The sequence below is a fragment of the Theobroma umbraticum genome, unplaced genomic scaffold (assembly GCF_002168275.2).
Source record: "Theobroma umbraticum cultivar Fairchild unplaced genomic scaffold, ASM216827v3 scaffold_67.0, whole genome shotgun sequence".
Classification (NCBI taxonomy): domain Eukaryota; kingdom Viridiplantae; phylum Streptophyta; class Magnoliopsida; order Malvales; family Malvaceae; genus Theobroma; species Theobroma umbraticum.
In genome coordinates, this window is record NW_018397262.1 from 6,895,573 (window position 1) to 6,907,359 (window position 11,787).

Genomic DNA, 11,787 nt, shown 5'->3' on the forward strand with positions numbered 1-11,787 from the left:
GAGGGCGTTGCCCGAATCGGGTGGGAGAGAGAGTCACGAAGAAAGTACCTCTATCCCACATCGGACAGGAACGAGAGGTCCTGGACTGTTTATAAGTGAGTGTGCTGCACACTCCTATAAGCGCGTTTGCTGGGGAGAGGGTAATGACCCCGTGACAAGTGATATCAAAGCAGATCGGACCTCGTCTGACTCACGCCAAGAGCTCGGGCTCAAGGGGACTCAGGGTAGGTAGGGTGGTCGACGGCAACGAGGGCGTTGCAGGAATCGGGTGGGAGAGAGTGTCACGAAGAAAGTGTCTCTATCCCACATCGGACTGGAACGGAAGGTCCTTGGCTCCTTATAAGCAGGTGTGCTGTACACCCCTATAAGCACGTTTGCTGGGGAGGTCCTTGGCTCCTTATAAGCAGGTGTGCTGCACACCCTTATAAGCACGTTTGCTGGGGAAAAGGTAATGACTCTCATGGACCATGCCGAGCGCCAGGCGAGCGACCCCAATGGATCGGGGTAGGTAAGGGTGATAGGCAGGTTGACCAATGGCAATGGGGTCCCAATGGATCGAGATAGGTACGCACTCTGGTAAGCAACTCGACATGTTTAAAAATAATAATAAAAAAACTTAATAATCATGTTCATTGTATTTACATTGATATCCTAATTTATTGGACATGAATTAAATGTTTGTCAATAAAATTAAAAACAAAAGGTAGTAAAAAGTTATTAATTTATTAATAAAATGATCGTCTCAATCTTGTAAACATTATTTTATAAGAAACACGAAATTCAAGTTCAATAAAAATAAATTTATGTTTTAAACATAATCAATTTATAGTACTTATACACCATCACTTCATCACATAGTACCATTTCATAAGTACGTAAAAGTAAAAATTCAAAAATCTTTCAAAATAAATAATTTATAATGGTTGCTGACAGCTAAATGTGCACTATAAACCGATGATTGTGAAATTAGTAGCTAGCATTGCATTTAGTGCGATCATGCAGCAACTTCCTATTAATTAAATTCAATAATAACCCACAAACTTTTGTTTAATATTACCTACTTTATTAGTATGGTACTAATATAATTTATTAAATAAAAGAGTTACAAAAAGTTTATTATTATTTTATTTAATTTATTATGTTAAAGAGCAACAAAAATTTATATCGCATGACCCGAAACGAGATATATTTAATATCTAATAAAATGTTATTTTTATTACTTAAAATTAAAATTATTAGAGATTTTTTTTACAGGGTTTTTATTTTTGAATAAAATTTTTATTCCTTTTAATGCCAAAAATAAATTAAATAAATATATAGTATTTAATTATATTAATTTTACATAAAAGAAAACGAGTTGATTTCGAATATTTATTAGACGCAGAATTTAATGAAAGAAATTCAAATTTTGGTCGGAGTTGCCAACTGGACTTTTTGAAGCCCAAAAGGCCCAAAAGAGGTTCGAAGCGTAAGGCCCACCACCTACCACCAAACCCCAACGTTTTCCACGCAGATTCCTCAATCCCCAAATCCCCCTCCCCCACTCCCTCTCTTTTGTTTTCCCGAGAAAATTGAAGGAAGGACCTATCTTTAATTTTCTCTCTTCCCAAACCGAACCTCTCCCCCCTCCCCACCCCTTTTTCAAAGCGGGAGAATCAATCAAAATCCTTTGAGCTTTCCGGCGAGGATCGAAGTCAGCGGAGATATGGTGTCACCTGAAAGCTCTAATTATTGGTCTCACTTCGATTATGCAACCTTGATTGATGATATCCCTGACGGTCCTTATTCCGGTTTTTCTTGGCCCGCGCAGCCAACCAACGCCCCATCTAATGTTGTCAGGTATCCCCCAAAAAATCTCTTATCTCTCTCTCTCACGCGCTCACTAATTCTGAATTAGGGTTTTGAATAATGTTTATTTAATTTATTGGCTTTGTTTTGAGATTATTTTAGTCATTTTAGGCGGGGGGTTTATTTTGTTTTATCTGAAAAGGGTTTCTCGGAATTATCATAAAGTCTTGATTTTGCACGGGTTTTTCATCGACAAGTTAGGATATTTTTGCGTATATATGGGAAGTAGATTTGGGGTTTTTTTTTGAGTAAATTATGTGAAGTAGTTGGTTCTTTATCTTAAAATTGTTGAATGGAATAAGGGTTTTTTTTTAAAGTGGTGTGATTAAAAAAGGGTATTAATTTATGTTTTCTGCAAATCGAGGTTGTGAGAATCGATAAAGTTCATCTATTGTTCATCTATTGTTCATCTTGATTCAGGTTATTAATTATTGAACTATAGAAGGAGATCCTATGTTTCAAGCAACCTGTTAAGTTGGTGCATTTGGTTAGATTATGGTGTTTGTATGCATGCCACGTAACTTGACAATGTTGTTCGTGAGAGTGTGAGTGCTTGAGTGGTCATATGTTTATGCCGATTTGCCATTCATGGTCTCATGTATCATACGTTCTACCACATGTTTGTTTTCAGAGCATTTTGTGTTTTAAACCTGTAACACATTTTCATGAATTGGATTTTGTGGTCATACTTTTCATGGAAGTCCTTAAAATGAAAGCAAAGTTATCGGAAAGAGGGATTTGAAACAAAGCTTCATGTGGAAGCATGTATTATAAACTTGTTTTTTCATTCCTTAGAGACAAATATTTGGTGCAAACTGGAGCTGGTGAGGATGCTGTTGGGTGTCCATTTGGAGTGTGTTTCCATGCAATTAGAGTTGTCCACGAGAACTTGATTAGGCATTCATTATTACAGACTATAGGATTTCATTTTGTGCTTCTTGAGTGTTTTAGTGTTGATGGTTATGGATATATAATACAGATCCATGGGAGGGTAGGAGCAAGTCTGGATTAACCATTGGCTTATGTTTTTTAACTCAGATATCCTGTTTCCTTTTTTGGTCCTGTCTCATATTTTCTGTATTGTGTGCTATGATCTGTTCCTAGCGTGGAAAATGATGGCTCATTGGGGGATTCGGATGGTCTTAAGGAATCTGGTTCAAAGAAGAGGTACTGTTCTGTTTTTCATGCTTGATGAAGTAGGTTTTTGCCACTTATTTCTCATGTGTGTTTAAAAAGTTTTTAAGAACTGATTTAATGGTTAGATCCTTAGGTGGGTTTAGAACATTTTTATTAAAAGAATCTCTTATTGCTTAATTCTTTTTGTGTTGCAGGGTTAGATCTGAATCATGCAATCCATCAAGCTCCAAAGCATGTAGGGAGAAGTTGCGTAGGGATAGGCTAAATGACAAGTACCCCCATCTCTCTTCTCTTGCCTTTCCTTTGAGCTGTCTCTCTTCTTTGTCAAGTATGAATGTTCAACAGTTGGTGTAAATAACAGGTTTATGGAACTGGGTTCTATTTTGGAACCAGGAAGGCCTCCCAAAACAGACAAGGCTGCCGTTTTGATTGATGCTGTCCGAATGGTGACCCAGTTACGAGGTGAAGCCCAGAAATTGAAGGATTCAAATTCAAGTCTCCAGGAAAAGATTAAAGAGTTGAAGGTGAGGCTGCCTTGGGGGCCTTTTTTGGGTAAAAAATTGTCAGAATCTTTAGAATGCTATTTTCTATCTGCAAACTGCTGATATCTTGACAATGATTGAAGGAACATCAGGTATTTCCATTGCATTAGATTAACTGTATTTTCTCTTTTTTAGTCTGAAAAGAATGAGCTTCGTGACGAAAAGCAGAGGCTGAAGGCAGAGAAGGAAAGGCTGGAGCAGCAACTCAAAGCCATGAATGCACAACCTAGCTTCATGCCTCCTGCACCTGCAATCCCAGCTGCATTTGCTGCTGCAAGGTCAAGCTCCTGGAACAAGTTGGTCCCTTTCATTGGTTATCCTGGAGTTGCAATGTGGCAATTCATGCCACCTGCAGCGGTGGATACCTCACAGGATCATGTTCTACGCCCTCCAGTTGCCTAAACTGGCAACCTACAATGATTTGGGTTTGCATTTTGACCCAAACAAGTGTATTTGTTTTGTCATTGTTCTGGGCTGTTTTAGATTTCACTGAAGTTTTCTAACTGGATTTGTTGGGTGACTGTCACTGTACTCCTATGATTGGATGCTGGTAATCACATGTAAATTTTAATAAGTTCATTGGGCGACCTATGTTTCTCTGTTCTATAACCCTCTGGTTATATGTATGAGGCATTCTTATCGACCTCAGCTTTACCAGAAAAGAGAGAATTTGGAACCAAACAGTGAAGCTAATTAAGCTTTTTGAGTTGGTTAGGGAGGAACCATTAGCCTTAGGATCTACCTATTTGAAACTTGTATAGGTAACTTATTTAATGATCTACCTGGTTGTGTTAACATAAAATCTTGAATTGTAGTCCTTGCTTGTGTAGTAACTTGTTTTCCTTGCTTAATTAGATTGGAAATGGGTTATGGACTCACTGATAAATCAGAATAGTTCGGAATATACGGTAACAAGAAAACAAATTAAGTTTGCACCTGAAAATTGGACTAAAAGACAATACTAATGTTTAAATCAATGACTTTTAAGAAAATTATTTTTTGGATTTTTTCTTTTGGTAAGTTCGCTATAAGCCAATGATACCTTATCTTTTAGACCATCTTTGAACTACCTCTCTTCTCAAACCACCAGCTCTCTACTCAGTTTTAAAGCCAACTAAAATGGCGTCCAAGTTTCTCAAGCTTCATCTTCAAACCTCCAAAAACCCGACCCCATTCCCTACGCAGCACCACAACCACCATTCTCATCTTGCTTTCATCAACTCAAATGCCTCCCACAGGTACAAGATCCCCTCTCTATCAATTCAGTCCTCCCTTTCCTCTTCCACACCTCCCTCCTCCAAAGAAGAAGCCATCCTCCAAGCCAAAACATGTCTTTCCACCTGCTTAGAGAAGCCTCTCAACAATCCCAAGCTAGCAGGCAAGCTCAAGAAGCTAAAACAACCCAGGTTCCAAGTTGAAATCCCACTCATTGATGACTCACAATCATCTCTTTCTCAACTAGCTCTTGATATCTTTAAAGATATGTCCATCAGAAGGAAAGGTTCTTTGGTTGAGTTTTTAGTGTTTTGGCCTAATGTAAGCTTAAAAGAAGCTGGAATTCAAGCATTTGAATCATGTCTATTGAGCCATATTGAACATATTGACTTGGCTTCAGTTAACAGAAATAACAGAATTTTGAGTTCTGCTGATGTAGCAGTTTTTCTGGCGCCAGAGCCTGCGCAGCTTGCTGTTATAAAAACAATAGCTGACAGTTTGTACCCAAAGCCGGTGGTGATTTTCAACCCCAAATGGGGTTTCGAGGAAGAGAGTGGGTTTGGTGATTTGAAAGGGTTTGTAGGATCTTTTGAAGTGATTTATTCATTCATGGGCTTAGAGGTTAGGGGTGTTGTGAGTAAAAGGAAAGGAATGGTTTTCAAGTGTGTTAGAGATGGTGTTTTGAGTGGAGAGCAATGGGCAGTTCTTGTTGAAGAAGATGGTGAAATGAAGGTAGCTTCAAGGTTCAAGTCGCGGCCAGGGATCGAGGAAGTTGAGAATGTGTTGTATAATTTGATGGCTATCAATTCACCTATTACAAAATCTGCCAAGTTCTTGAGGGACTTGGTGTCTAATGTTACTGGAAAAAAGTAAGTGTAGTTGGATTTCCAAGTTTGATCTATCATGATCTTTTCCCTCATGGTTTGAGGAGTTTTAGAGCTATCTGTTGAATTTTTATCAATGCAATTGACTGCTAGTTGTATTGAACCTTGTGCTTCTCTGAATTTGACTTTCATGCTACTGTTCTAGAGTCATTGATATTGATATTCTGTGTATTCTGGCATAAGAATGTTCCTATGCCCGCAACTCCCTCTCTGGATAAGGAGGATTGGTGTAAAGTAATTAACAAAAAATGGAAAATGAGAAGTTCAAAAACAAGTTCATTTCAGTTGTTTGGTGGACTAAGCTACTGCAGCAATGGGATCAAAAAGGATAGGGAAGATCGACAAATAAACTTGTTGGTGCCTTATAGCAATGGAAAACATTGCACATGTCCTATGTTGTTTGTTGTTTTTCCTTTGTCATTTTGTGAGTGAAGAAAAAAAGATATTGTCAAATGGACATATCAAGCAGTTGAAACATACTTTGTAACTCAAAAAGTCAGCAACCTACCATACTTGTTGGTGTTGATGGTTGAATGCTTGAATTCTGATGTTATAGCCCACCAGCCATATCTGTGACCATCATTTCCTTTTGGGAAACATTGGATTAGTATGAACAAATAAGTACTGCAGATTTGCTTGCTCAGTTGATACTGTATTAAATTACAGGTTTGGCAGTTGCCCTGTCTAATTCCTGAGAGAATGGCACAATCTTAATTATTTTCTTAATTTCTTGCTTAGTTGACTAATCATTGTGGTGAAGATGGGTTATGGCATATTTCTGCATTCTAAGCTGCTACTTACCATGGTATATTTGCAAGCTTTAATCTGTTTTTCTTCATTAAATCTCATGAATCAGAGATTTTTGCATCTTCTAACATTTTTGGTGTGCTACAACAATAAATACTAGCGTGTTCCAATCTTGAAGATGCTTTTATCTCAATACAAAAAGTATAAGGAAAAAAAATTAAAAAAAAGAAAGAAAAGAGAAATCATCAGTAGGGAAGAGTGAGTGATGGATTTCACAACCAGGGAAGAAGAGTTCTGAAAAAATCAGAAGCATGATGCTGTTATGATTTCAGAATCTGTATTGAAGGCCTTGAATTTGTAAAGAACTCTCTCTCCCTCCTCTTTTTGTTTCTCATATACAAACATGTATTTTATCATCATTATGGTCACTATACTCTCTCAAAATCCTTGTTAAGATGCCCTAATATGACAGCCCTTGATGAATTTATCTGAGAAATCGATATACTTAGCCCACAAAGGTCGAAGTTGAGGGAAGGCTATGTCTAGCCAAGGCTTTGCTCTGCCATTAAAATGGATGACCCCAGCTGTCTCAGCGTCAAGTAAAGTTGTATTATCTTGGTACCCCAGTCCTAACATGTGCCAAAATGGATCGATGACATGAACATGACCATGGAATGCAATTAGACCAGGTGGTAAAGTACCCAGTTGCCACAAACTGAGGTCTGTTTTCAAGTTCTGCAGGGGTAATTGAATTAGTCAGGATAACAAAATTAGATAATCTATTATCAATATTTTCAATGTAAAATGCAGTGCACAATCAGTTAATGGTTAGAATCTGGAGATGGGATTACCTGTTCAAGCCAGTGATAGTATGTAAGGCTAACGTTGGTCTTCCTCCAAGCCTCAAGATCAAAAATATTCATACCATATGCCCATGCACATTCATTAGGATCAAAATTCTTTGCAATCATAGGATGGGAGAAGTTGAGATAGCTCTTGAATCGCTTTGACATGACAAACGTATCTTCACCCCTACATGTCTCCACTGCTCCATTAACTTTTCCATTCATGCCAATGTCCCAAAGAGGTGAAAGGTCAGTTTGTACCACAATGTCATCATCTAGGAAGACTACCTTGCTGAGGCTGGGAAACAACTGCATGCAAAGAAAATTCAGTTAAGAAATAGCCACTAGTACTTGAATATTTCTTCTCTTCCCCTTAAGTAACAAAATGTTACCTCTGGTAAATGTATCCGAATGTGATTCATCAAGGAGTTGTACTTAGGACTGAGTGCTTGTAGTTTTGCTGCGATAACTTGAGGCTTCTCGGTATTATTTGCTACAATTGCTGATGATCCTCCTCTGAACTGTGACCTTACTCTTTGATCTTTTTCCATTGCTTCCAAAACAGGCACCTTCCCTTTTGAAAGCCAATCAAACTGATGCAATGCCTTAACCTCAATTATAGCAGGCGATAAAGGATGCAATGAAAACCAGGCCTGCATGGGGGAGTGGGTTTTCCTATCTGTTATTATGTGTAGAACAAATTTTTCAGGGCGTAATGCGTTTTTTACAAGGGATGTTGCAACAACCGAGGCTGCAAGCACATTATCTGAGGCAAGTACAAAGTGGAAGTAAGAGTTATCGACAAGGGCGGGGACAAGTTCTGCTGAGGGGAGCTGGAGGCGAGCAGCTGCGTTGGTGGAGTGCTCATTGGCTAGCTTTAGTGCCAAGCAATGCAACTGTTTTGGAATGCTGCTTGATGCTACATGGCGGTACAAATATTCCTGGATTTTAGCCGTTCTGGTCCTTTGTTCAAGTAGAACTATCTGGAAAAAAATTGTCAAAACCTTCATCAAGTCCAATACATTCGTGGCTAACTGCAATCTAAATATAAGGGCAGAAAAAACAGAAATCAAGTGATACCATTTCTCTTAGTCTTAGAGCAAAGGCTTTTGCATCTGATCTGCTTTCTTTCATTTCAGCCATAAACTCTTCTAATGTCTGAGGAACATCAGTTTTTCCTTGTACTTCATCTTTGCTTACTGGTTCATTTAGTACTTGGTATATCACTTCTGGGACCTTCAATAAACCACAAGCAATTCCAATTAGTTAAAAGAACTGATATTCTAAGTAATTTGTTAAACTAGAATGAGATTGGGAATTTACATTTGACTCAATCCTTCTTCCCAAGATCCTTGGTCCTATTCTTTTCCCCAAGCAACCTATCATAAAGCCAAAGACAAAGAATAATTAATTAAAAAAAGCCCAAATTAGTATTTATTTTTTCTTGCTAGGGGATCATGTGGGAAGAACAAGGTCACTGTTAATCAACCGACCATATAGGAAAAAAAAGAATTTCTTATTTAATTACTGTAATAATACTTTTCACATGCTAATTGTGATTTGAGCTTTTATTGAAGATTACTAAACAGAGAAATTCTGGGTTCACAGTTATCACATGGAATTCTCAATGGTAAATGAGCATTGGCAGATAAATCACAAAGGCATCCTAGATGAATCCGAGAGGCAAATGAAGGGTACATTTGTAAATGCTGATATAATAACTTAATTAATTTGTCACACATGTTATTGATTATGGTTCCCCATCTGAATCCCTCATTATTCTTTATTATACGATACCAAACTAATCATATTTCTTAAATGATCAATAAATAAAATCAATGGATATAAATTTACTGCCAGAATCAGCTTTTTCATGGCACAACAGATAATTATTTTCTATATATCTATAGATGTAGAGTTTTTATGTAATAATTATATGACATTATCCTATATGCTTTGTTTTCTTTTTTTTTTTTTTGTTTATGTTTATCTGAGAGCAGACATTGGCATTTGATCATTGCTTTGTTATTCACTGTCAAATCTTGTAAAAGACATTTACATTCTTCCTTGAACTCTAAGTTCAATGCTGCTAATTAAAACAATGTTAATCTGGTGTACTTTTGAAGAGAAACAAAAGGAAACTTACCTATGGTGGAACACCTGGTTTCTCCATCAATGCTGTCAACAGTTGACAATACAAAGACAAACCGGAGAAGGAATGTGAAGAAAAGAAGTGAGTAGAAGAGCATTCGGTATGAAAACCCGTCTTGAACCAACCTTGACTTTGATGAACTCTCTAACACCTTTGCCTGGAAGTACTGTCACATGCCTCAAACTTGGTGAGATGTGAAGCTGCATTGTTCTTGTCCTCGACAGAAGAAAGAGAAACAGCAGTCAAAGCAAGCAAGCAGAACCCAACACACAGCCCTCCGGGATGATCCCCCAGGAATTCTTCTTCTGCTTCTCTGTACAGCTATTGGTAATTCATTTGGAAGAAGAACTGAGAAGCCCCCAAGCAAGGAAATGCTGTAAAAGGAAGGATTTGAGATGGGGTTTAAATTGTAGCTGTCAGTTACCTAACCTTGCTTAGCATTCAGGCTAAATATGTCAAGTCCCCTGGAAGGTTATATTTATTTTTAGAACAAGGGAGGAAAGGGTTGTTAAGGAGACAAAGACATGAGACTTAGAAACAGGCTATGTTTGTTTTTTTGTTGAGTTTGGAGGTTTTGGCTTGGGTTTGAAGTAGGGAAGTTGAGAGATCATCAGACACAGAAACTTCGGACAAAAAAAAACAGAAAAAAAAAAGAGAAAAAAAATGGGAAAATATTGTTTGGTGTCACTTAGCTTTGCCACCACATGAAGGTTTAGTTCTTGTAGGCATAGGAAAGAAAAAGAGAAGAGGGTTCGGACTTTGACGGTACAGGGTTTCTAAATGGAAAATGACTTTCTCTTTCTGTAATCTCTCATGGTGGGGTTGATGCCACTTCGGTTGTTGGAGTGAAAACACAGGAAACATCTAACCCTTCATTGGAGAAAACGTTTTGCATGAAGATTTTCTTAATATTATATTATATATATATATATATATATACAAGCACAGCGTAATAAATTTTTTTTATAAATAAAATCATAAATAATTAAATCGAATAAAAATAATATGATCATTTTACGACGAATCTCATTATTTATACTTAAAAATTTATATCAAAATTTATTCTTAACACGAAAAATGAGTAAACGAAAATGATGAAAAATTTTGTAAACTGATAATAGCCAAGACTATGCACCTTCTTTTATTATCTATGACATATTAAGTATGTGTCATATAACAAGAGGATTAAAGTTCAAACTCAAAACCTGTAATCAAAATTTCATTTTACATATACTCTTGATCCATTTGATTTTGAATTCGAAAAAGATAACATTAATTACATATTATAATAAATTAAGCCTAAAAAATCTGACATGATCTAATTGATTTCAAGCTAGGGTTCTTTCTTATCCTTTTCCTGTAGGAAAATTATGTTTAACTACACTTCCAGACACACATGAAAGCTATAACATCACCTTCAATATTAAAAAGGAAGAAAGAAAGCTAGAGAACATCAGCCTGGTCAAAAGGAATCAATTTACCTTGTAAAACAATCATACAATATAAATGATATATTCCCTTTCATGGAAAATACTTACTTCATGAGCTGATATACCACCTAATTGTATATATATATATATATATAAAACAGTACAATTTTCATTGCATGTATTGAATTCTACTCTATGCTCTTACAAAAAATAAAATAAATAAATTATAGTGAAAGTAAAGAGGGAAAAAAACCATAGAATTCTGACATGAATGTCATGTGAAACTAATATAATAATCATTAATTATTAAAAAAGGTATATTTTAAATTTGAGTTTTGATACTAGGAGAAGTTAATTTGGCCAAGCAAAATGTAGAGCAAAAGTAAGCCCAGGTTATGGTGGGCTGATCCAAAGAAACATCAACATTGCTATTTCTTTTTGAGAAAATAGAATCATGGAATAATTTATTTTTCAAGATAAAAGCTGATGGTACCTGCAATCTTGGGTTGTCTCAAATTATCATATTATGGAACCAACAAATGTATTAAAAGACAAAAAATTTTACCAGTGAAATATAACTAAATCAATAACCATGTCTCTTTTTAATGATAAAAAGATTTCAATTTTAAAGTACGAGTTTTACAAATTACATTAAAATTAAATATCGATAAATATAGATAAATTTGTAAGGCCTAATCACACCGTATTTTTCTTTTCTTTAACAGCTTGATTAGCAACTCTTGGGTGACAAAGGTTAATAATCAAGATACAACAATATATGGGGAATGGCAAGAAGATTTTGCATTGCTTGTGCAGTACTAGGAGTCATCAAAATAAAGAAGAAATGGAAAAAACAGATATTGACAATGAGGCATGTTATGGATTCCTTGTGTTGTACACTATATTTGTTAACACCATGTGTTCTTGGATTGCATGGTGCCTAAACGGCAGCATATAGCTTTGTGCATGTTCTACTTCTTCTATCTA

At 36.4% G+C, this 11,787-nt stretch overlaps 4 protein-coding genes across 4 annotated transcripts in view; 3 read left to right on the forward strand and 1 right to left on the reverse strand.

Annotated features, from left to right (window-relative positions):
- ATK3 (kinesin 3) overlaps nucleotides 1-232 on the forward strand; it is a 5,180-nt gene extending 4,948 nt beyond the window's left edge. Inside the window, exon 16 of the mRNA XM_021431694.1 lies at nucleotides 122-232. Coding sequence (XP_021287369.1) covers nucleotides 122-232 — 111 coding nt within the window. The remainder of the gene's footprint in view (nucleotides 1-121) is intronic.
- Nucleotides 233-1,521: 1,289 nt separating this feature from the next.
- On the forward strand, nucleotides 1,522-4,101 carry ILR3 (basic helix-loop-helix (bHLH) DNA-binding superfamily protein). Its single transcript, XM_021432962.2, has 5 exons — nucleotides 1,522-1,839; nucleotides 2,953-3,015; nucleotides 3,180-3,257; nucleotides 3,347-3,509; nucleotides 3,663-4,101. The coding sequence occupies exons 1-5, from the start codon at nucleotides 1,706-1,708 to the stop codon at nucleotides 3,927-3,929; spliced, it is 705 nt and encodes a 234-aa protein (XP_021288637.1). The 5' UTR covers nucleotides 1,522-1,705; the 3' UTR covers nucleotides 3,930-4,101.
- A 516-nt stretch (nucleotides 4,102-4,617) lies between these two features.
- LOC110419872 (plant/protein (DUF1995)) lies at nucleotides 4,618-6,352 on the forward strand. The gene has a single exon (XM_021433003.2). The coding sequence runs from the start codon at nucleotides 4,647-4,649 to the stop codon at nucleotides 5,613-5,615; it is 969 nt and encodes a 322-aa protein (XP_021288678.1). The 5' UTR covers nucleotides 4,618-4,646; the 3' UTR covers nucleotides 5,616-6,352.
- An 84-nt stretch (nucleotides 6,353-6,436) lies between these two features.
- On the reverse strand, nucleotides 6,437-9,748 carry GAUT12 (galacturonosyltransferase 12). Its single transcript, XM_021433002.2, has 6 exons — nucleotides 9,365-9,748; nucleotides 8,542-8,597; nucleotides 8,299-8,454; nucleotides 7,611-8,201; nucleotides 7,225-7,527; nucleotides 6,437-7,108 (listed from the first exon to the last, which is right to left on the reverse strand). Exons 1-6 carry the CDS (start codon nucleotides 9,465-9,467, stop codon nucleotides 6,824-6,826), a joined length of 1,494 nt encoding a protein of 497 aa, XP_021288677.2. The 5' UTR covers nucleotides 9,468-9,748; the 3' UTR covers nucleotides 6,437-6,823.
- Nucleotides 9,749-11,787: the final 2,039 nt, after the last annotated feature.